At 34.5% G+C, this 26,543-nt stretch overlaps 1 protein-coding gene across 1 annotated transcript in view; it reads right to left on the bottom strand.

Moving 5' to 3' along the window:
* Positions 1-26,543, bottom strand: part of SHOC2 (SHOC2 leucine rich repeat scaffold protein) — a 109,913-nt gene that overhangs the window by 24,424 nt on the left and 58,946 nt on the right. Inside the window, exon 3 of the mRNA XM_036898757.2 lies at positions 5,004-5,141. Coding sequence (XP_036754652.1) covers positions 5,004-5,141 — 138 coding nt within the window. The remainder of the gene's footprint in view (positions 1-5,003; positions 5,142-26,543) is intronic.

The following is a 26,543-nucleotide window of genomic DNA, read 5'->3' as shown; positions in this document are numbered from 1 at the left end:
TCAATTTCAGCAAATATAATTTTTAGGTTAATTCTGTGTAACTTTTGAGTAAGAGAGACTCTAACTCAAATAGTCAATCATATTTTAACAAAGCAACAAAAAATTAGTACAAAAGACACAAGGTACTAATGAAATAATGTCAAAGGTACAATTTTTTTTTCAGAAACACTGAATTGAAAAACTGAAAGCAAAGTGAAGAGCAAGCATATAAAAATTCTTAAACGTCAAAACCCAAAAGAATGTCACCATTAAAAAGAAAACTAGTAAAGTTATCTGTAAGCTGTACTATAGTTACCTAAAACCTAATTATTAAAACTCTATTGGTCGATATAACCATAATTACTGTAACATTTTTCAGAGCCCAGTACAACAAAAAGACTTCTGTGAATTGTTCTGTGCTCCAGCCTTGAAGCAGTCTTGTTGCATAGTTCTCTCCCTCATTTTGAGAAGAAATAGAAAATAAAATATCCTCCCCCCCACCCACCGATCCCTCCAACTTATTTCATATAACTACCATAGAACTCAGAAGACTGTAAGATATCAGGTTCATAGTTTGAAACAAAATGACTGCTGTAATGAAGCTTACTATTTTCTTTAGATTTAGTTGATTCTTGAATTAGAAAATGTTTCCATGAGAGAAAATATACTTTCTATTCTTCAACAGAACAGACTAATGGTTAAATCAGAGAAACTATAAATAAGTTTTTCAGCACTTTCTCACTTAAAGGTATCCAGCTGCCCCCTCTGCATTTCCTTCTGCCTTTTCTCCATACCCTATGAGCTGTCAGTGATCCTGGCACTACTCAGCCTGGAAGTAAATGGAAGTGATTATTGCTAAGGAATGATTGATAACTCTGGGAGTGTTCATGTTTGGGGGAAAAAAAGGATTAAAACATCTCAGTCTACTTATAAGAAAATAAGGCAAGAGACATAAAGTGATCTTTGGAAAAATGATTGTAAGGTGACAGAGTTCATTTTCAATTTTGAATCTGGGTGAGTTTCTCTGGTCCAGGGAACAGAGTAGGGCAGCTATTACAGGACCAGCACAACTCTCCAGGACAGGTATTTTTTTTTTTGTTTTTTCATGTTAAGCTATACTTTTCAAGAATCAGAGTAGGAAAAAAGAGAGAAAGTATCAGGAGAACTATATTCCAATTAAGTTTGCCACTAACTATATTGTGCTAATTGTTCTTCTCCAATAAATGAGAGGGACAATCTCTAGGACAATTAAGACTGTTAAGATTTGTAACAGACCAAGACCCAATGCTCTCATTCTTTTGCTATATAATCAAAATACTGGGGATGAGAGAGGGATGCAGCAAGACAAAGAATCATTTTAATAAACATGGTACATAATGAATTACAATATTATAAAAGATTTCAACAAATATTGCCTATTCACTTTGCTATTACTTGAAATAACAGCTAAATTCTATTTGCTGACAACTATCAAAATATATAAAAATAAATAGGTTTTCCTTGTTAATGTTTTAGTTCTCGCTGATTTCCAATGCATACTTGTGATATGACCATGTAGAAATACACTAGAAGTGAGGCACTTGTGTTATTCTCGGATAACATTTTAACTACAAGGGACTAATAATAAAATCAAATGTTTTCATATTAATAAACACACTTAAAATGCAGAAGGATTCCTTCTGACAGAAGAGAGAAATATTAAAGTAAGAAAGCCAACAGAAAGAAGGATAAATGGAGAAGTTATCCTTTGTCAGAAGTGAATCCAAGGGACACTGACCCTAGCCCTACTAACTGGAAGATTTTATCAGCCAACACCACCTTTGCTTTCTCTATTTGCTAAGATTATTCTATTTCAGTACTTTAACTTCATTCCCTTTTGACTGTTATTTAACCAGATAAGGATACAGATACATGTATAAAATATTAAATAACAAAATATTGTTAGACTATTGAAGAGTATGAACAGGGCTGATTAATGATATGTCCAACATATCCATTTGATCAGTTGAAAGAGCAAAGGAAATTACATGGATATTTAAGAGACAAGGGTCCTACCTAAGCAGAGAGACTACAAAGTACAAAAGCCCTGAGGCTAGAACTTGCTCGATATGCTCAGTAACAATAAAGTGTCTGGCATCTAAAATATCCTAAGAAATACACAGTAATTAAACATCAAGGAGAGGGATAAGAACATAACTTTATAACATTTCAAGAGTCTAATTTCAGTTCCCTTGTCTGATATGCAGTAAAAAATCTTTTTCTAAGAGTGAGCAAGACTTTAATTTTTTAAAGTTGCTTTTTTTAAGTGCTTTACGTGACATTTCACTGAAAACTGATCATGTTAAAATTGTGCATTATTCACTTTTCTCTTTCACTGTTTCAGTTAGTTGTTCAAAATAAGCCAACTTACATATATTTCAATGTTAAGAACAAGCACCTCAAATTAAATATATCAATGTCTAATTCAAGAAAACTATGCTGAAATAGAAATTAAATCTATATGCTGAATTGCCTCAGAGTATCCCAGGGAAATGGACACTGAAGGATCAACACTGAGAAATAAAATAGAGTTCTTGACCTTCAGAAATAAACAAACAACCCTTTGGGTGGCCAGGCAGAAAGATTACATCATTTACAATGGAAATAACTGGACTGGCTTCATACTTCTATACATTTTTTTTTTCAGAAAATAGTATACCTCTTAGTTCTAAGACGTTCAAGGAAAAAACAGTATAACTACTTCTTACTTCTAAGATGTTCAAGAAAATAAGTTGGACCCAGTGATTTTTATATCCATCCAAACTGTTCTTCAAGTATAAAGGTTTCAAACATATAGGAACTAGGGAACTACTGTTAATGAACCATTTCTGAGAAAACTACTACAAGGCTGACTTCGGCCAATTGAGAGATGACAGGCAATTACGGCAACAGGAAAGTTATTAATAAATAATTAAATAAATCTAATTTTTAAAGTTCTACCAGAATGTATCTTTTTTCATTATCTCTTCTTGGTAAGCCATTTCAATCTTATGTGGATTTTTATAAAGTTCAGGGAAATAATATGAAATTACATTTTGTTACTTTTCTCACTATATTACCTCTATTCTCTTTCTAGAACTTCTAGTCCTATCTCCCTAGACATTTCCCCCCCCCCAACATATTCTGTATCTTCCAGTCTTTTTGTTCTAGGTTCTAGGGGACTTCTTCCACTTATCTTCCCCACATTGCTATTTTGATCTTTGGATGTGTTCATTGTATCACACAGCATTTTCCATTAAATTTCATTTGGCAAAGACACTTTTAAGAAGAATACTCGTTCCTTCCTTTTTGTATCAGCCTGATCATGTTTTATATATGCAGTATATATCTTTTCTATGCTTTTTCTTCTAGGGTCAGTTCTCTTTGTTCATCTGGTCATGTCAATAGATTTTAAAGAAATAAAAGCAAGAAATAATTGTGTTCAGTCCTTACTGAATGAGAAATCTGATTCTTTAATTTATATAGGAAATTCAGTCGAATATTTATTATGAATATTAATAGAGCAATTCACCATATGTTGTGAACACATCTTGGCTTTCAGAGATTAATCCAATACAGTTACTAGTTAACTAGAAAATACTTAGTCTGTTGCCACTGCAAATAGGAATGTGATACAAAGATCTCTGGGCCAAGAATCACAAAGATACACATTCTAATGGCTACCTATTATATCCTGAAGAAGTCTCAGATTGCTTTTCGTAAAGAAATAGTTGTCATATAACCTAAGACAGTTTATTATAACTTACTAAAAATTCCTCAACAATGCTTCTGTTTCAAGTACTGATAGCAGACTAGGTAGTCCAAGAAAACCCTACCATTGAAAAAAAACTAAGAACACTCACAGAAATCCAAGAGCTAAAAAGGTAATGACTAATTACCAGGACAGAAACCAGCTCAGAGAACCCAGAAATAAACAAAACACTGTAGAGTATTTTGTTTTGAGAGTGCTTCCCTAACTAAAAGACACAGCTGATGGACTAAGGCATGTTTCTGCCAAGAACCCGCAAAGGGCAGGTCTAGTAATCAGTATTAGCTTGGACCCTACAGGGCTGCACCCTAGTACTAAGTTAAACATCATTCCAATTAGTCTACAACCAGCCTTTGAATCACCTGGGGAACCAGAAAAATCTCAAATCTTAGAACATGGATGGATTAAAGTGGTCTCTAAAGTATCTCACAGAGGCAAACACAAAATTCTTTTGGAGAAAGATATCATTATAGGCCTCATCTGATTTACTAATAGAATCTGAGAGATACTCATACTGAAATTATATAGATTAAATACAGATGTAATTTTTCTAAATAAACATTACAGCATCTTTATACCATATCAATAACTAAAAAAGTGCCCAATTTTTTAAAAATTCCCTTGCTGTTTGTATAAATTTATGGGCAATTAGAAAAATAAACAAGACTATGTAAACATAGAACATATAGTAAGTACAATTCAATATTTTGTAGTTTGATTAAGTCTTCAAAATATTATTTTGTACTTCAAGATATCTCTTCTCACCACAGATGAACAAACTTAAATTATATTGGCCATGTTTCAAAAACTAAGCAACAGTTGTTTTATCTTTCAGTGTGGTCTACTTTAGCAAAAGGACTGCACCCTATAAACAGTATGCAACATTTTAAAATAAGCAAAAAGAGAAAATATAACCATTCTGCAATTTGAGCACAGAGCTATAATAGAATATATACCTATGACAATATTCTATCTATTTATAACCCAAATGAACTCATTTTCTAAAACCAAATTATTTTCTTTGCCAGGAAATAGAAATAAAAAGTGATAATTTTTATTTTGTTAAATAAATGATATTTTTACTATAAATAATTTTATTATTTTATTGTTATTTGAAATTAAATACTCTGACAATGCTGAACTTTAATCTTTTAATTTTTATCATTAAAATGGATCAAAAATAGTCTTTTTAATGTCCAAGTAGCTATAAATGACTATCAATATCTACCCCTCATACCTATAGTATCTGGGAGGTCTAGCAGTTCATTGTGTTGCAAGTCAAGGTTGGTTATCTGTGTGCAGTTTCCAATCTCCTTTGGGAGGTGTTCAAGTTGATTGTGAGCTACATCCAGCGTAATGAGGTTACATAATTCACCTGTAAATTGACCAACATAAAAATTTAATGAGAATTATTAAAGAATATATTAAATAATACTGAAAGTAGAAACTTCATTCTCTATACTCTACTTTGAGAAAGTAAAAGTCAAACATAAAATATGAAACTGTTATTTGAAAATGACATTTTACAAATACTGAATCATTATTGTGTACACCTGAAACTAATATATATGTCAATTATACCTCAACAACAAAATGACATCTGATAAAGTTAACACTTGAATTGTAAATGAATACCAACCAATATTATGTATTTTTAAAATTTACGTAACCAATTAAACCACAAAAACATTTGTATATTCTGTACTTTAAAGAGCTAATTTTTAGAAATAAATTCAACAAAATTATCAGATTTGAGTTCAATTTCAGGGTCACTTTCTATTTCAAAATATTTATGCTCTCAAATAGGCATATGTTCTGATGTTATATAAATATATAAATTGAGATTTATAATAAAAAACTGCTTCACAACTTAATAGTATTCTGAAAGGTTAGAAAATAAAGTACATTGCTCCTTCTCACTGGTTGAAAGGGCTGTACTGGCAACTTAGTATTATTCTGTCTTCAGAAACTTTATTGTTGATAACAGATATACTGGTTCCCCCAATGACTTTCCTTTTTTTCCTTTCTCAAAGCCAACACTGGAAATACTGAAAAAGTAAGATGAGAAAAATAAAGTGCATAAAACTCTGAAAAATGGGTGTGGGGCACACTATTAGGCACTTATTATAAATTTAGGCAACAAAAGAGAAAACAGATAAATTTAGGCAACAAAAGAGAAGATAAATTGAATTTCATCAAGATTAAAAACTTAGCTGTGTGAAGACACTATCAAAAGAGTTAAAACAGTATCCAAAGAATGACAGAAAATATTTGCAAATCATATATATGGCTAAAGGATTAATATCCAGAATACATAAAGAACTCCCACAATTCAACACACATAAAAACAAACAACCTAATTTAAAACTGGGCAAAGGACTTGAATAGGTATTTCTCTAAAGATATGCAAACAGTCAATAAACACAGGAAAAGATGTTCAACATAACTCATCATTAGGGAAATGTAAATCAAACCACAATAAGATACTACTTCATACTCATTAGGATGACTACAATAAAAAAAAACATAAAATAATAAATGTTGGCAAGGATGTGGAGAAATTGGAATTCTGTGCTGTACCTCCAGGAGTCCCACCCCAGGTTCTCAGTTTGAAGGTAGGAGAAAAATCCCCTCCTGTTTTCACCTAGACATATCATATTCAAACTGTAGAAAATCAAAGACAAAGAGAAAGATTTTAAGAAGCTAAAAAAAAAAACACCTTCTCTATAAAGGAACAAGCATTACACTGGACTTCTCTTCAGAAACCACATAATCAAGAAGAAAACGGAATGAAATATTTAAAATGTGGAGAGAAAAAAAAAACACCAACCTAAAAGTCTGTATCCAATGAAATTATCCTTTAAAAGTAATGAAGAAATAATTTCTCAAACAAAAATCGTGGGACTTTGTCACCAGTAGAACTGTCTTGCAAAAAATATTAAAAGAAATACTTCAGAAAGGAAAGTGATACATGTCAGAAATTTGGATCCACATAAAGAAAGGAAGAGCATCAGAACAGGAATAAATAAAATCTTTTGTTTTTTTATTCTCAATTGATCTAACAGATAACAGTTTGTTCAAAGTACTAATAGCACTAATATATTGGGTAACTATAGATTCAGGATAAATTAAATGAACAACAGCAATGTTATAAGGGACAGATGGGAGGAATTGGGAATATTCTGTTATAAGATATCTGCACTATTCATGAAGTGGCCTAGTGTTAATTCAAAGTGGACTTGTATTAGCTATAAATGCATACTGTAAACTCCAGGGTAACCACATACATGCATACAAACAAAAAATGTTAAAAGGCATATAAATGATATGTTAAGGAGAAAATGAAATAATACAAAATGCTACATTAAAACCAGATAACACAGGAATATGGTGAAAGACAAAAAAGAAATAACAAGTTTAACTAAAACAATATAAAATAGTTTATATGAATCCAATCAATAAACAATTTAAATGTGAACAATCTAAATGCAGGAAATAAAATACAGAGACTGTCAGAGCCGACTAAAACCCAAGACCCAACAATATATTGCCTTCAAAAGCCCATTTTAAATAAAGACACAGGAAGATTAAAAGTAAAGGGATAGAGAAATACAATGCTAATGCTAATCAAAAGAGTATATTAAATTCAGACAAAGCCAACTTCAAATCAAGGGAAATTATCAGGGATATAGGAAGCATTATGTAATAATAAACAGAACAATTCTCCAAGACATAACAATCTTTAAAGTGTCTGCACCTGCTTATCTCCTCCATCTCTACAACAGAGCTTAGTACATAGCACTATGTTAATTGAAGGAATAAATAAAAATAACAGGAAAAATAAAATTTGGATTCTAAAATCCTTCATGCCAGAAGTAATAAAACATTTTTTGCATTTGCCATCATCTTTTCTAATAAATAATACCTGGGGTAGTTTCAGTTATCACTAAATTAACTTCCATTAAAGGAAAACACACAAATCCAAAAGTGTACAAAGTCCAGGCAAGTAAATAAAGCAAGTTGGAAGAAGACTATGGCTAACTTTAACCTGTATGGAAAAACCATGTTTCAATTCAGGTCAATTATTGTCATTACAAGACTTCTTAACTTCAGTACAATAGTTTGGACCAGGTAAGTCTTGGCTGTAGGAGGCTATCCTGTAATAAGAAGCATCCTTGGCCTGTACCCACTAGATGCCAATAGTACCTACCACCAAGTCATAACAGTCAAAACTATCTCTAGACATTAGCAAATGTCCTCTGTTGTAGCATAGCCAAAATTGCCCCTAGGGAAGAATCACCGCTGTGTTGAAACAAGAAAGTTTAATATTGTCCAATCTTCACACTTTAAAGCAAAGTTGGAAATCTAGATTTCCATATAAATCTTTTAATATTTAAATACTAACAATTAATTCTTCGGTTAAAGCAGAGCAAAATACTGTGTAACCAAATATACCTGTGGGTTTTTTTTCAGTATTCAGGATGCTGGCTTGACAACTCTGAACACAGAAACATTAATCACCAGCATCTTAGGATAGGAACTTTCATAGGACTATCTAACATTAAAACTAAAAAATGTTTTTAAATAGCAGAATATACTCAAGTTAAATCCCTTTTGTGTAAATCACCACCTAACAACTGAATTATTTTGTGCATATATATATTCTCTCCAGAAAGTTATCCTCCAGCAGTACAACTCTCTGAAGTCAGGAGATCATGTTAATACACATTAAGAAGAATGTCATCTAGTAACACTAATACTTCTTTTTCACAATCTATTCATTCCTAAAGGTTTTGAAAATGCTTAGAACTTAGGAAATGTGGTTTAATTTTTTTTAACAGCAACAACACACAATATAACATGATTTTAATCTTTGGTCTGTTCGTCCATGAAATAAAATAAACTCACAACTAAATTATATACATTACTGTGAGTAGTTTTAGATTTTTCCCAAAAGTTCATATATAAATGTTAAGACTCATAAAGAAAATTTTCTCTTAAGAAGTTTGAATTTTAAGTCCAATAAAAAATTAAAGTGTGAAGTTTCCATGAAAGTCTAAAATATTTTCAAAACTAATCTGAAGTTTCCTATTTAAGATAATCAACCATTTTTACCATGTGTAGGGGAAGGAGTTTAAGATTTCTCTTCTTTAGAGTAATACTCATAAATGCCAAAGTTCCTCTTGTTCATGTTCAGATTGTCAGGAACATTTAAAAATTCTGAATATATGATAAATTCTACATTAGACAACATTATACCAAGACAAGAGTCAATGTTACAATCTGCAAGAGATAGGGCATTAAATACTTAAGCAGTTCATGAAATACTTTCACACTATTTACTATTTCTATATTCTGTCCAGTTATATAGTTTTATATAGTTATATAGTCTTTCAAACATTTGTTTCACCACATATAATCCAAATATTTTTAGAAATCCACAAAACACACAAATCCATCTCAGATGGTTCTAAAGGGCAATAATGAGAGTGTTAACTGTGACTTGTCTCTGGATGGATTTGAGTTGTTTTATTTTGTACTTCATACATTTGCGTTTTGTGATTTTTTATTGTTTTTGTACATTTTTTAATTCAAAGAAAAAAAAAAGATTCAAGAGGAAAACACTAGCAGTCTCTCCTACACTGTTTGTGGAAGAGCGTTTTCTGACCTGTAAACAGAAATTTCCATTTGTGAAGCACATGCATCTTTTAGTGAAAATGAAAGCATCATGCTATCATATTGATGACATCAGCCATTATTATTATGCATCTTATAACTCATATTCCATACTTACTAAATAATCTTTTGAACTTAAATTTGACTTGCCACATAGATTTACCTTCCATACAGAAAATGGACTTCATTCATGCACCCATTCTAGAAATATTTATTAAGTACCTACTATGTGCCAAACACTACTCTAGGGGCTGAGGATACAACAGAGGGAAAAAAAGACAAAATTCTGCCTTTATAGAACTTAATTTAAAAAGAGAGAAAATTACCATGTAAACAAGATAAGGAAGTATTACAAGCTATAAAAGAAAACACAGATGAGTATAAGTGTGATGTGGCAAAGGTAACCCTGATAACGCAGCATTTGAGAACACTCTTGAATAATGGGAGAGGAAAGAATGGGAGCCTTTAGGGGAAGGGTGTTCCAGGCTGAGTGAATAGCAAGCAAAGACTCTAAGGCAAGAAAGTAGTTCAAAACACAGCTGAAGGCCAGTGTGGCTGGAATAACAAGTAAGTAAGAAGTGGTATCCAGATGAAGTATTCAGGAGTCAGATTCATTTAGGGTCTTGTAGGTAAGGACTTCAGCTTTGACTAAAGAGGTAGTTGTGAAGGTAGTAAGAGTGGAATTTTTTTCTTTGTTGGTTTCTGCAGCAGTTTTAGGTTTACAGAAAAATTGCACAGAAAGTACAGAGTTCTCATATACTCCCTTCCCTACAGTTTCCTCTACCGTTAAATCTTACATTAGGTGGTATATTTATTACAGGTGATAAACGAATACTGATAATTACTGTTATCAACTAAAAGTCCATAGTTTACATTAGTACTCACTCCTTGTGTTGCCCAGTTCTATTATGGACTTTGATAAATGCACAATACCATGTAACCATCATTACAGTATTATATGGAGTAGTTTCATTGCCCTAAAAAATCCCCTCTGCTTCATCTACTTATGTATCCCTCTTTCCCTTTCCCAGAGCCCCTGGCAATATTTATTTTTTACTTTTTTGCCTTTTTCATAAATGTTATGTAGTCATCATATAATATGTAGCTTTTTGAGATCGTCTTCTTTCATTTAGCAATATGCACTTAGGGTTCCTTCATGTCTTTTTGTGGTTTGATAGTTCATTTCTTTTTATCACAGAACAATACGCCATTGTATAAGTGTATCACAGTTTATAATTCACTTACCGAACGGCAACTTGCTTCCAATTTTTAGCAATTATGAACATAACAGATAAAAACATTCTGTGTGCAGTTTTTTCTGTATGGATATACAGTTTCCTACTCATGTGGGTAAATAACTATGAGCATGATTGATGGGCTATATGGTAAGACTGTATAGCTTTGTAAGAAACTGATACTGTCTTCCACGGTGGCTGTGCCATGGTTCACTCCCACCAGTAACAAATGAGAATTTCTACTAGCATTCAGTGTTGTCAATGTTTCAGATTTTAGTCACTCTAATAGGTATGTAGTAGTGGTGGCTGTATTTTGAAAGTACAGCTTTACAGGATATAACGTAGCTTTAATAGTGTGATAGTGTTCTCAAAAAACTTAGTATTTTGGAAAATTAAATATCTACATAAAAGTAAAAAAGCAGAATGCAATAAAATAGGAGGTATATATACATACACAAAATGATGGGTAAATAGAGAAGTAATATTTTGGCTGGGTGCATTAGAGAAAGCTAGACTTTAAAAAGATGGCTGGAATATAGATATTCCAAGAAGAAATACTATGAAGAATATAAGGAAGCAAAAAAATCAGGTTCAGCAATTCCTTTACTAGGAATATATTTAACAGAAATGAGTCCATATGTTACCAAAAGATTTGGATTATAGTAACAGAGTAGCATTATTTGTATTAGCCCCAATTAGAAACTACCAAACAACAATAGAATGAGGGGAAAATAAACTGTGGTATATTTACACTAAGGACTATTATGCAGTAATGAGAATGAACAATCTCTAACTATACACACCAACAGGATGAATAATGCCAAGGAGAAGAAGTCAAACATAAAAAATACATGTATTATAATTTCACTGATATAAAAACAAGGAAAATTTATGTTTGTTAGTAGAAGCCAGGATGCTAGTTTACCTGTGATGGGAATAGTGACTAAAAGACGGATTTCCTGGGTGTTTTAATGTTCTGCTTTTGTTTGTTTGTTTGTTTGTTTGGTTTGGTTTGGTATCATTAATCTACAATTAAATGAGGAACATTATGTTTACTAGACTCCCCCCTTCACCAAGTCCCCGACATACCTCATTAGTCACTGTCCATCAACGTAGTAAGATGCTGTAAAAGCACTACTTGTCTTCTCTGTGTTGCACAGCCCTCCTCATGCTTCCCCTCACATTATACATGCTAATCGTAAGGCCCCCTTTCTTCTTCCCCACCCTTCTCCATCCCTTCCTACCCATCCTCCCCAGTCCTTTTCCCTTTGGTAACTGTTAGACCTTTCTTGGGTTCTGTGATTCTGCTGCAGTTTTGTTCCTTCAGTTTTTCCTTTGTTCTTATATTCCACATATGAGTGAAATCATTTGGTACCTGTCTTTCTCCACCTGGCTTATTTCACTGAACATAATACCCTCTAGCTCCATCCATGTTGTTGCAAATGGTAGGATTTGTTTTCTTCTTATAGCTGAATAATATTCCATGTGCAAATGTACCAAATATACACAATGGAATATTTCTTTATCCATTCATCTACTGACAGACACTTAGGTTGCTTCCAATTCTTGGCTATTATAAATAATGCTGTGATAAACATAGGGGTGCAAATGTCTTTTTCAAACTGAGCTGCTGCATTCTTAGGATAAATTCCTAAGAGGTGGAATTCCTGGGTCAAATGGTATTTCTATTTTGAGCTGCTTTTTCAGGAACCTCCATACTGTTTTCCACAATGGTTGAACTAATTTACATTTCCACCAGCAGTGTAGGAGGGTTCCACTTTCTCCACAACCTTGCCAACATTTGTTGTTGTTTGTCTTTTGGATGGTGGCGATCCTTACTGGTGTGAGGTAATATCTCATTGTGGTTTTAATTTGCATTTCTCTGATGATTAGTGATATGGAGCATCTTTTCATGTGTCTGCTGGCCATCTGAATTTCTCCTTTGGAGAACTGTCTATTCAGCTACTCTGCCCATTTTTTAATTGGATTATTTGCTTTTTGTTTGTTGAGGTGCGTGAGCTCTTTATGTATTTTGAATGTCAAGCCTTTATCAGATCTGTCATTTATGAATATATTCTCCCATACTGTAGGGTACCTTTTTGTCCTATTGATGGTGTCCTTTGCTGTACAGAAGCTTTTCAGCTTGATATAGACCCACGTGTTCATTTTTGCTTTTGTTTCCCTTGCCTGGGGAGATATGTTCATGAAGAAGTCACTCATGTTTATGTCCAAGAGATCTTTGCCTATGTTTTTTTTCTAAGAGTTTAATGGTTTCATAACTTACATTCAGGTCTTCAATCCATTTTGAATTTACTTTTGTGTATGGGGTTAGCAATGACCCAGTTTCATTCTCTTACATGTAGCTGTCCAGTTTTGCCAGCACCATCTGTTGAAGAGACTGTCATTTTGCCATTGTATGTCCATGGCTCCTTTATCGTATATTAATTGACCATATATGTTTGGGTTAACATCTGGAGACTCTATTCTGTTCCACTGGTCTGTGACTCTGTTCTTGTGCCAGTACAAAACTGTCTTGATTACTGTGGCTTTGTAGTAGAGCTTGAAGTTGGGGAGCGAGATTCCCCCTACTTTATTCTTCCTTCTCAGGATTGCTTTGGCTATTCGGTCTTTGGTGGTTCCATATGGATTTTAGAACTATTTGTTCCAGTTCGTTGAAGAATGCTGTTGGTAATTTGATAGGGATGGCATTAAATCTGTAGGTTGCTTTGGGCAGTATGGCCATTTTGACAATATTAATTCTTCCTAGCCAAGAGCATGGGATAAGTTTCCATTTGTGAGTGTCCTCTTTAATTTCTCTTAAGAATGTCTTGTAATTTTTGGGGTATAGGTCTTTCACTTCCTTGGTTAGGTTTATTCCTAGGTGTTTTATTTTTTTTGATGAAATTATGAATGAAATTGCTTTCCTAGTTTCTCTTTCTACTAGTTCATTGTTAGTGTATAGGAAAGCCTCAGATTTCTGTGTATTAATTTTGTATCCTGCAACTTTGCTGTATTCAAATACTGGTTCTAGTACTTTTGGAGTGGAGTCTTTAGGGTTTTTTATGTACAATATCATGTCATCTGCAAATAGTGAGTTTGACTTCTTTACTGATCTGGATTCCTTGTATTTCTTCATGTTGTCTAATTGCCATGGCTAGGACCTCAAGTACTATGTTAAATAACAGTGGGTAGAGTGCGCATCCCTGTCTTGTTCCCCATCTTAGAGGAAATGCTTTCAGCTTCTCGCTCTTCAGTAAGATGTTGGCTGTGGGTTTTTCATATATGGCCTTTGTTATATTGAGGTACTTGCCCTCTATACCCATTTTGATGAGAGTTTTTATCATGAATGGATGTTGAATTTTGTTGAATGCTTTTTCAGCATCTATGGAGATGATCATGTGATTTTTCTCCTTTTTTTTTTTTTTATGTGGTGGATGACGTTGATGGATTTTCTAATGTTGTACCATCCTTGCATCCCTGAGATGAATCCCACTTGATTACGGTTTATGATCCTCTTGATATACTTTTGAATTCGATTTGCTAATATTTTGTTGAGTATTTTTGCATCTATGCTCATCAGGGATATTGGTCTGTAATTTTCTTTTTTGGTGGGGTCTTTGCCTGGTTTATTAGAGTGATGCAGACTTCATAGAATGAGTCTGGAAGTATTCCCTTTCTTCTATTTTTGGAAAACTTTAAGGAGAATGGGTATTAGGTCTTCTCTGTGTGTCTGATAAAACTCCCCGGTAAATTGATCTGGCCTGGGAGTTTTACTCTTGGATAGTTTTTTGATTACCGATTCAATTTCTTTGCTGGTAATTGGTCTGTGTAGATTTTCTGTTTCTTCCTTGGTCAGTCTTGGAAGGTTGCATTTTTCTAGGAAGTTGTCCACTTCTTCTAGGTTTTCCACTTGTTGGTATATAGTTTTTTGTAGTATTCTCTAATAATTCTTTGTATTTCTGTAAGGTCCGTCATGATTTTTCCTTTCTCATTTCTGATTCTGTTGATGTGCGTGGATTCTCTTTTTCTTTTTATAAGTCTGGCTAGGGGTTTATCTATTTTGTTTATTTTCTCAAAGAACCAGCTCTTGGTTTCACTGATTTTTTTCTATTGTTTTATTCTTCTCAATTTTATTTATTTCTTCTCTGATCTTTATTATGTTTCTCCTTCTGCTGCCTTTGGGCCTCATTTGTTGTTCCTTTTCCAATTTCAATAATTGTGTCTTTACACTATTCATTTGGGATTGTTCTTCCTTCTTTAAATATGCCTGGATTGCTATATACTTTCCTCTTAAGACTGCTTTCGCTGCATCCCACTGAAGTTGGGGCTTTGTGTTGTTGTCATTTGTTTCCATATATTGCTGGATCTCTATTTTGATTTGGTCATTGATCCATTGATTATTTAGGAGTATGTTGTTAAGCCTCCATGTGTTTGTGAGCCTTTTTGCTTTCTTTGTACTATTTATTTCTACTTTTATACCTTTGTAGTCTGAGAAGTTGGTTGGTAGAATTTCAATCTTTTTGAATTTACTGAGGCTGTTTTTGTGGTCTAGTATGTGGTCTATTTTGGAGAATGTTCCATGTGCACTTGAGAAGAACGTATATCCTGTTGCTTTTGGGTGTAGGGTTCTGTAGATGTCTATTAGGTCCATCTGTTCTGGTGTGTTGTTCAGTGCCTCTGTGTCCTTACTTATTTTCTGTCTGGTGGATCTGTCCTTTGGAGTGAGTGGTGTGTTGAAGTCTCCTAAAATAAATGTATTGCATTCTATTGCCTCCTTTAATTCTGTTAGTATTTGTTTCACATATGTTGGTGCTCCTGTATTGGGTGCATATATTTTTATAACAGTTATATCCACTTGTTGGATTGACCCCCTTATCATTATATAATGTCCTTCTTTATCTCTTGTGACTTTCTTTGTTTTGAAGTCTATTTTGTCTGATACTAGTATTGCAACACCTGCTTTTTTCTCCTTGTTGTTTGCATGAAACATCTTTTTCCATCCCTTGACTTTTAGTCTGTGCATGTCTTTGGGTCTGAGGTGAGTCTCTTGTAAGCAGCATATGGATGGGTCTTGCTTTTTTATCCATTCTATTACTCTGTGTCTTTCAATTGGTGCATTCAGTCCATTTACATTTAGGGTTATTATTGAAAGATATGTACTTATTACCATTGCAGGCTTTAGGTTCATGGTTACCAAAGGTTCAAGGTTAGCTTCTTTACTATCTTACTGTCTAACTTAACTCACTTATTGAGCTACTATAAACACAGTCCAATGATTCTTTCTTTCTTTCCCTTCTTATTCCTCCTCCTCCATTCTTTGTATGTTAGGTGTTGGGTTTTTTTTGTGTGTGTGTGTCTGCTCTTTTGTGGGTAGTTGATTTTATTTTTTGCCTTTAGTTATTATTTGATTGTTCCACTTTCTTTCTGTGATTTTATTTTCTCTGGTGACATCTGTTTAGCCTTAGGAGGGCTTCCATCTAGAGCAGTCCCTCTAAAATACCCTGTAGAGGTGGTTTGTGGGAGGCAAATTCCCTCAACTTTTGCATGTCTGGGAATTGTTTAATCCCTCCTTCATATTTAAATGATAATCATGCTGGATACAGTATTCTTGGTTCAAGGCCCTTCTGTTTCATTGCATTAAATATATCATGCCATTCTCTTCTGGCCTGTAAGATTTCTGTTGAGAAGTATGATGATAACCTGATGGGTTTTCCCTTGTAGGTGAACCTTTTTTCTCTCTCTGGCTGCCTTTAATACTCTGTGCTTGTCTTTGATCTTTGCCATTTTAATTATTATGTGTCTTGATGTTGTCCTCCTTGGGTCCCTTGTGTTGGGAGTTGTGTGTGCTTCCGTGGTCTGAGAAGCTATTTCCTCCCCTAGTTGGGGGAGTTATCAGCAATTATTTCTTCAAAGACACTTTCTATCCCTTTTTCTCTCTCTTCTTCTTCTGGTACCCCTATAATGAGGATATTGTTCTGTTTTGATTGGTCACACAGTTCTCTTGATATTCTTTCATTCCTGGAGATCCTTTTATCTCTCTCTGCGTCAGCTTCTCTGCATTCCTGTTCTCTGATTTCTATTCCATTGACAGTCTCTTGCATCTCATCCATTCTGCTTTTAAGTCCTTTCAGAGATTGTTTTACTTCTGTATTCTCCCTCCTTAGCTCTTGCACATTTCTCTGCAAGTCCATCAACATGGTTATGACCTTTATTTTGAATTCTTTTTCAGGAAGATTGATTAAATCTATCTCCTCAGATTCCCTCTCAGGGGAGGATGTCTGGGTTAGTCTGGTCTGTATCAAAATCTTCTGCGTTTCCATGGCGATAGAGGTAGTCCTAAGCAGTTGGCACGTGTGTCAGCTGGGAGAACCAAGACCCTTTCCACTTGCTCCTGGCCTTCCTTTCCTGGGAGAACAGCGACCCCTAGCGGCTTGTGCTGGGCAGCTGCGCACAGACGGGGTCTCTGATTCTTGCCCGGCTGCTATGAAGGAAGCTCTGCGGGCGGGTGCTGTGGGCGTGGCTGGCCTCAGGCTGCTACTCCACTATGGCGGGGCCGCACCAGAGGCGGAGCAGGCGGGAGGCTGTTTTTCACTGTGAGGGGTAGCCTCAGAGCTGCGCTGCCGCCCAGGGGGTTAGGGCGCCCAGAGTTTCCCAGGATTCCCAGCTGCTGGGCTGAGTGTCCTGGGACACTACTGTCCAGCTGTGAGGCCCCTGTCCCTTCAAGACTTTCAAGAAGCACTCGCTTTTCTTTTGTCCCAGGGGTGCCGGCTGTGGGGACCCACTCGCAGATTTTACTGTCCCATTTCCCTAGCATCCAGCACCCGGCGCACTGAGTGTCTGCGCTCCTGGTGAGGATGGCTAGGGCTGGGTATTTAGCAGTCCTGGGCTCTCTCTCCCTCCCCACTCCAACTCCTCTCCTCCCGCCAGGTGCTGGGGTGAGGGGTGCTTGGATCCCGCCAGGCCATGGCTTGTATCTTACCCCCTTCGCAAGGCGCTGGGTTCTCACAGATGTAGATGTAGGCTGGCTGTTGTCATGTAGCTCCTGATCTCTCTTTTAGGAATAGTTGTCTTTGTTGTATTAAAAATATATGTTTTTGGGAGGAGAGTTCTGCTGTCCTACTCACGCCACCATCTTGCCTCCTCTCCTAATGTTCTACTTTTTTAACTTGAATACTGATTACACAGCTTGCAAACAATCTTTGAGTTGTACATTTATGACATATCAATAGAAGTTTTTTTTTTTTAAGTCTCTGGCCCAAGCTCCTGCATTGGACATGACTTAATCCAAACTATGGCAGAAAAGCAGAAAAAGCATTTATTAAATTTGCATTAGATGTATATTTTAGTAAAATGTGTTTTTCTCTATGGAAGTTCTCTGAAGTCTAATTCCTTTTTGAAAAATTTATTTTCATTTTATCCTCTTTCTAGAGGAGGCAAAGACTGCAGACTATATCCCAGACTTTTTAAGCATGACATTACCCTACAACCAACAATGAAGCATGCTGGACATATCCCTTCTCAAAGGTGACAATACTGACCAGTCTCATGTTGAGATTCTTCCTGTTACTTCTCTGAACAATACAGTCTCGCAGATTCTCTAATATATTAAACTTATATTTAATTATAAATTGTATTTTCATTTTATAATACAGAAAAGCAATGTTCCACATGCAAAAAGCAGTGGGATACATGGCTCCCACTGCAGAAGTTAGGGTAGTTGGGATATAAAACTAATGATCAAACAACAGAAGAGCAATTTTAGGAGGAGAAAAATTGCTCTTTCTAGAAACTGCAAATAATTAAAATGCTCAAATACCAAATTCCTAAGCATTATTTGACACTTCTCTGAAAAGTTTCCTGTATTTTCACATCATATTCTAGAATAATCTTTGACTTTTCTTATGTTAAAAATCATTTTTATATGGGTTCGTTCACAATAGAAACTTAATGAATGACTGATTAAATAAATAGCAAAACTAAATCTGTGGGGTTTAACCAGTAACAAAGGAAAATTATTACATAAACATTTGAATACACTATGTCCTTAAAACATAACAGAGGATAAATTATTGCTAAAGGAGCATTAATTCAGTCAGTCAGACAAAAAATTCTTATGTGCATGTTCTCTTTGCCAGAGACAATACTAGACACTGAAGACATAAAGAGACTATAATAAACTAAATACCTGTTCTCATAAAATTCAGAATTAGTAGAGACTACATGTGATTTGATGGAGGCTAGAGAGGGCCCCACTTATGAAATTTCACTACTAAAAATCCATTATTTTGGCTCATTCATGGCCAAAATTCTTCAGCTTTAAGGCAAACATCTCCTTCACTTATTTATTCAAGATAAACTTTTTGTGTTAAGCAGTGAACAAAACAAAGTCTCTATTCTCATGGAGCTTACATTTTAGTGTTCATGGAGTGGGGAATAAGAAAGTGACAGAAAGTGACAACTGCTGTAAACAAAAATAAAGCAGGGAAAAGAAGCTGGAAATAAGCATGTGAAGTAGGGGGACAATGTGCCTGACTAAAGTACAGGGCATGAGAAGGGAAATAAAGCAAAAAGGGGAGAAGAGGGAGGAGATCTGGAGTCTTAAATATCAAACTAAGGAATCTGTACCTTTCTGACAGGTTAATAGAGTATAATTTAAAGTTATTGATCAAAGCATTATAATCAGAATGATATTCTAAAAAGATTATTTTCTCATAGATTTGAATGGATGGGATAGAAAATTAGGAAGCATAGTACATTAGCAAGCTACTGCAATCAGCCCATATGAAATAATAAGAGTCCCTACACTAAATCAACAGCAGTGGAGTGAATAGGCAGATTTCTCAGATGGAGCCAGTGACTCTGCCTCACATATAACCCTATACATTGTATAATTACCACTCCCCTTGAATGCGGGCTGAACTTAGTGACTTGCTTCTAATGAAAAGAATATGGCAAAGGTGAAGAGATGTTACATTTATGATTAGGTTACAAAAGACTGTAACTTCCATCTTGCTCACTCACTCTTTATTGCCTTCTCAGCTTGAAACTTTTATTAAAGCAAGCTGCCATGCTGGAGAAGTTCATGTGATAAAAGAACTGAGGGCAGTCTCCAGCCAACAGCTAGCAAAAATTTGATGCCCTTAGTCCACAACCTGCTAGGAAATGAATGCTGACAACAATCCCATAAACTTGGATGTGGATCCTTTCCTAGATAAGCCTTCAGATGACACCCCAGCCCTCGCTGGCTAACACCTGAACTAAGACACCTTGTGAGAAACCCTGAATCAGAAGATCTAGTGAAGCTATGTCTGATTCTGAACTAAGGGAACTGTAAAGTAATAAATGAGTATTGTTTTAAGAGCTATGTTTTAGAGTAATTCGTTATACAACAATACATAATATAGGAATCACACTGGATGAGATCCACATTTGTACGGCTTTTACCATGAATTTGCTAAAAAAACTGCCTGTGGAAAGTGAATCTCAAGTAGAAAGCCAGAGTCCTATTTGCCTGAGAAGCCAGAGGGACAAGGTCCAAGGTTATGATAATGGCTGCAATTCAAGGTTGGGTACCCTGGAAAGGAAGAAACCAAAAATAGTGGAATCCCAAAATCTGCATATACATACCCTCAAATTCTTGACTGACTCCAAAAATACACCAATGGGAGAGAAGACTGCAAGGAGTCTGGGGGAAAAATGATAGCTAGAAGGCTAAAAGAGCCAAGCAAACATTTTGACAGATGTATTCTATGGTGGATAAGATTTTGTTATTTCAGTCCTGCCAAGTTAGAAGGGTCATGAAACAAATTCACAAAAAAGCCAGGCTGTAGGTGTAAAAACCATATCTCAAGACTAAGAAATATGCCCTACACTTGACATAATCACATAGAACCACCATAAGAGAGCTAAATCCAAGACTCTACAAGGTCAAAGTGACTCAACAATAACTTAAATACCTACCAGAATAAAACTGAACACTTTTCAGAGTCTTTACAATATTATTCCCTTCTACTCTACAATCAAGTTTCTAGATTGACTTCCATTGCTGGCCATGATGCAACTAGAAAATGGACAAAATATATAAGAAAACAGTTTGTAAACAGTAGACAACAGCCATATATGACTGTGATCTTAGATATAAAGAAAGTATATGAGCATTATGATTGCCACAGGTTATTGCCTGGAGGCATGATCTGGGCCATCAAAAAAGCAGAGAAGGAAGACAGAAGAAAGGCCAACAGTCTTACTGAGTTATGGTGAAAGATCGGAGTTTGGGAAGGTTCAGGTAGCTAGAATTTTCAAGGCAGAAATTGAGAGATAAAAGAAAGGGAAATAGATCTGTGCAATCTGCAGAAAAGTCCCTTTCAGTCTTTGCCTTAATACTTATCTGCATATATGTGAAAACAAATTACCAAAGGCCAAGCAAAGAACCAGCAGGAAGCAGCAAACCAAACAATTCCCAGCAGTTACAAGGGCTGGGCATACTCTGAGCTACTACCAGTCAGAAAGAAAAGACTTCATAAAATATAGTGCTATTAGGGAGAGTCCTCAGAAAGATATCACTAAAGATCTAGACTAAAGGTTGCTCTTAAAAGCCAGCCATAAAAGATAAGATTCCAAGCAACTTACCTGTATGCCAGAACAAAGTCCAGCACCATTTTAAGAAATACAACAAAATCTAAGACCCAACAATGTCAAAACTATAATGCTGGACATCCAATCAAAAACTGTCAAGCATGCAAAGAGAAAAATATTACCCACAACCAGGAGAAAAATCATTCCATAGGAATGGACAGACATAAAAGAGATGATGGAACTAGAAAAAAGACATTGAGAAAACTTTTTAAAATGAGCTTTGTATATTTAAGAAGGCAAAAGAAAACTTGAAAATGATACCAACTGCTATGTATAGAGGTAAAAACCACAATATCTAAAATTAAAATTTAATTGCATGAAATTAAGAATATGATATATAGCTGTTGGAAAAAATAACAACAGAAACATCCTAAAAGAAACACAAAAAAATGAAAAGAATATCAGTGACCTGAAAGACAGTATAAAGAGATCTAATATACATGTAGAAATCCAGAGAACAGAAAAGCAAAGAAGGGGGGAAAAACTGAGAAAAGTTTCAAGATATAATGGTCAAAATCTTTCCAACTTTGATAACAACCATAAACCCATAGATCCTAGAAACTCATAAATTCCAAGCAAAAGAAACATGAAGAAAACCAAACAGAAGCACACTGTAAACAAATTGCTGGGAACCAGGCACAAGGAAAAAAATGTTCAATATACAGAGAAAAAAAGACTTTACAAACACAGAAATAAAAATAAGCATAACCATAAAACTCTACTCAGAAACTAGGGAAGCTGGGAGCAGGGGAAGGGTGGCAGAGGACAGAGAGATAGGAGGGAAATCTTTAAATCCTGGAAAAAAGAAAAGAAAAGCTATCAAACTAGCATTCTATACCAAAAACAGCTTTCAAAAATGAAAACAAAAGGTTTTCAGATAAACAAAAGCGTAGATAATTCATTATGAGCATACCTGCACTACACTATATATTAAAGTTATTTGCTCAAAAAGAAAATAACAGATCTACAAAAAGAATGAAAAATATTAGAAGTGGTAATATACACAGATATACATCATAGGGGCTTTTTTGTACTTCTAAATCTTTTTAAAAGATAACTGAAAAAAGAAGAGTGGCATGTCAAAAGACACAAGAACGAACTTAAGAGAGTTCACAGTCACCAAAGCTGGAACAAATTCAGCAACAAAATGATAAAAACAATTTTGAATTGGAACCCACAGAATAAAATAAATGAGTCCAGATTGATATCATTAAGTAACTGAATAAACAAATGAGGGAAAAGGGACACATTTCTCTTACAGAATTTCAGTTAATAAATGCAAAAGGAATGAAGGAAATTTTAAAAATCGACATTAGAATACAGTAATAATTGTTTCAGGGAAGATTCACCAATGAACATTAAAATTATGGAGCAAAGATTAAGGAAAAACAAGGTAACTGGTATAGTCTAAAATCAGCACTTCCAAGATAATTACTAAGTAAAAAGAAGAAATTATCAACTTTAAAGTAGAGCAGCACAACAGAAACCACCATAACCAAGTGGTCAAGTTCAAAATCAGCAGTAATACAGATCAGCATGATATGTTTCACTTGATATGATTCACTGGGAAAGGAACCACAACCACCTCTGTAGGGTTCTTGCTCAAAACCCGTAACCTCAAACTAGTCATGAGAAAACATCACAGTCAATGTCATGAAAGAAAAGACTTCAAGTGTTTCCAACTATCACAGGTTGGAGGAGACTACCTACACATAATGTAATGTGGGATTCTGAAACAAAAAAGGACATTAGTGGAAGAACTGATGAAATCTGAATACAATTTGTACTTTAGGTAATAGTATTGTGCCATGTTAATTTCTTAATTTTAATCATTGTACAATGGTTATATAGGATGTTGATATTAGGGGAAGCTGTGTAAAGGGCAGATAAGAGCCCTCTGTACTGGTTTTGCAACTTTTCTGTAAATTTAAATTTTGTTCAAAATAAAAAGCTTAAAAAAGATAAAGCTTAAAACAAAATCAATAGCAATGTATTATTACAGGACTTATATGAAGAAGTAAAAATGTATGACAATAATTACCCAAAGAATGAGAGAAATAGAAGGACTTTATTGTAAGGTTCTTATGATATTTGTGAAGTGATACAATATAATTTGAATGTAGACTGTGTTATGATTTGTATTATAATATCAGAGCAGACACTAAAAAAATTTAAAAATAGAGTTGAGATAAATATAATTTATAAAAAATAGACAACCCAAAATAAAGGGGGAAAAGAAATAAGTAACAAATGGCACAAATAGAAAATAAAAAAGCAAATGATAGATTTAAACCCAATCATATTGTTACGTATATTAAATATAAATGGTCTAAATCTTTCAGTTAAGGTAAAAGCTGTAAGACAGGGTAAAATACATAAGACCAAACTATATTCTGTCTATAAGAAACCATTTTAAATACCAAGATACAAAAAGATGAAAGTGAAACAATGTAAAAAGGCATACGACGCAACCACCAATCAACAAGGAAACTGGAGTTACTATGTTAATATCAGAAAAAATAGGTTTTAGAAAAAGAAGTATTACCAGAGATAAAGACCAACATTTCATAATGATATGGCACCTCAACAGAAAAAAAAATACTAAGTATATATACAACTATAACAAAGTTTCAAAATATAAGAAGCAAAAAATAGCACTATTGGAAGAAAGACAAATCTACTTGGGTATTTCAACACTTTTCTCACTATTTTAAGAAAAAGTATAAAATAGGGTTATAGAAGAAATGAATAACATTATTAACAACTTGACTTTTTCTGATAACAAAAGAATGTACATTCTTTTCACCTGCATATAGAACATTTACCAAAACAGACCATATTTTATAAATCAATAGCAAAAAGTATATAAAAGCATCTTTCAAATACTTGGAAATTGAACAATTTACTTCTAATACACCAGTTAGAGAAAACAGGTAGTTAGAAAATACGTTGAACTGAATAATGAAAACACAACATATCAAAATTTGTGTGCTATTACCAAAAAAGTACTTAAATATTTATAACCGTAAATGCTTATATAATGAAAAAAAAAGGTATGCTGGAAGGAGGAGGAAGACCACAGAACCAACCTTCAATATTGGCAAAAACACCCCAGGAGCATCTGCCTCTGGTGAGCAAGAGTTTTATGCTTCTGGACACCACAGGATGCCTAATATAAAAAGCAAGTACTTTCAAGACCAGAAGGCATGGCTATCTAAAACATAGAAACAAACAGAAAGCCAGAAAAAACAAGGTGGCAGAGGAATATGTTCCAAGCAAAAGAATAAGACAAAATACCAGAAAAAGTGCTAAATGAAATGGAGACATGCAATCTACCTAATAAAGAATTCAACACAATGGTCATAAAGATGCTCATTGAGCTGGGGAACAGATTATTTCAGGGAGGATTCCAACAAAGAGAGAGAAAATATCTGAAGAATAACCAAAATGAAAAAAATACAGTAGATGGGATGAAGTAGACTAGGGGATGCAGAGGAACAGATCAGCGAGCTGGAAGACAGGGTCACCAAGTAACCAAGATGAGGAACAGAGAGAAAAAAGAATTTCTAAAAATGAGAAAATGCTAACAGAGCTCTGCAACAACTCTAAACAAAACAGTATCTTCATAAGAGGGTCCCAGGAGGAGAAGAGCAAGAGATAAGAGTATAAAGTCTATTTGAAGAAATAATAGCTGAAAACTTCCCCAACCTGGGGAAGGAAATAAACATCCAGTTCCTGAAAGCACAGAAAGCTTCCTAACAAGATGAATCCAAGGAAGCCCACACCAAGACACACAGTTATTAAAATGGCATATATTAAAGATGAAGAGAGAATCTTAAAAGCAGCAAGAGAAATGCAGGCAGTTACCTACAATGGAAACCACATACGGCTATCAGCAGACTTTTTATCAAAAACTTAAAAGGCCAGAAGGGAGTGACACGAAATATTCAAAATGTTGAAAGGGGAAAAAACTACAACCAAGAATACTCTACCCAGCAAAGAGCAAGAGAGAAAGAAAGGAACAAAGAACTACAAAAACCAGCAAACAATTCACAAAATGGCAATAAGTGCATATCTATCAATTAATTACTTTAAATGTAAATGGACTGAATGCTCTAATCAAGACAGAGGCTGGTTGAATGGACAAAGAAACAAAACCCATCTATATACTGCCTACAAGAGACTCACTTCAGATGTAAAGACACATATAGACTAAAAACAAACAGAAAAAGACATTCCATACAAACAGAAGAAAAAACGAGTAGCAATACTTATATTGGATAAATTAAGACTCCAAAACCAGGAAAGTAACAATAGACAAAGAAAGACATTACATAATGATAAAGTGATTAGTCCAACAAGAGGATATACTGATTAAAAATATCTACGCACCCAGCACAGGTACACCTAAACATACAAAGCAAATACTAACAGACCAAAAGGGAGAAATTGACAGTAACACAGTTAATAGTAGGGAACTTTAACCCCCACTTACATCAATGGATAGACCATCCAGACAAAAAATAAACAGGGAAAAGGTGGCACTGAATGACACCTTAGGCAAGATGGACCTAACAGATATACACAGAACATTCCACCCAAAAGCAGCAGAATATACATTCTTCTGAAGTGCACATGGAACATTCTCCAGGATATATCACATATTCTATCACATATTTAGCAAGTCTAAATAATTTTAAGAAGACTGAAATAGTATCAAGCATCTTTTCAGACTATAGCAGTACGAACTAGAAATCAATACAAGAAAAAAACAAACAAAAAAACCCCACAAATCTGTGAAGGTTAAACATCATGTTTCTAAATAGTCAATGAATCAATGAGCAGATCAAAGAGGAAATCAAACAATACATGGAACCAAGGAAAACAGAATCACAATGGTTCAAAATATGTGGAATGCAGCACAAGCAGTTCTAATAGGGAAGTTCATAACAACATATGCCTACCTCAAGAAACAAGAACAATCTCAAACAATCTAACCTTACAACTAAAGAAACTAGAAAAAGAACAAAGCCCAAAGTTAGTAGGAGGGATATAATTAAGATCAGAGCAGAAATAAATGAAATAGAGACAAAAAAAAAAGGAAAAAAAATCATTAAAACCAAGAGCTGGTTCTTTAAGAAGATAAACAAAACAGACAAAGCTTTGGCCACAAGAAAGAGAGAGGATACAAATAAATAAAATCAGAGACAAAAGAAGTTACAAGAGACACC

The sequence above is a fragment of the Manis pentadactyla genome, chromosome 8 (genome assembly GCF_030020395.1).
Source record: "Manis pentadactyla isolate mManPen7 chromosome 8, mManPen7.hap1, whole genome shotgun sequence".
NCBI lineage: Eukaryota > Metazoa > Chordata > Mammalia > Pholidota > Manidae > Manis > Manis pentadactyla.
Note: the sequence above shows the minus strand (reverse complement) of the source record. Positions and strands in the feature narration are given on the sequence as shown.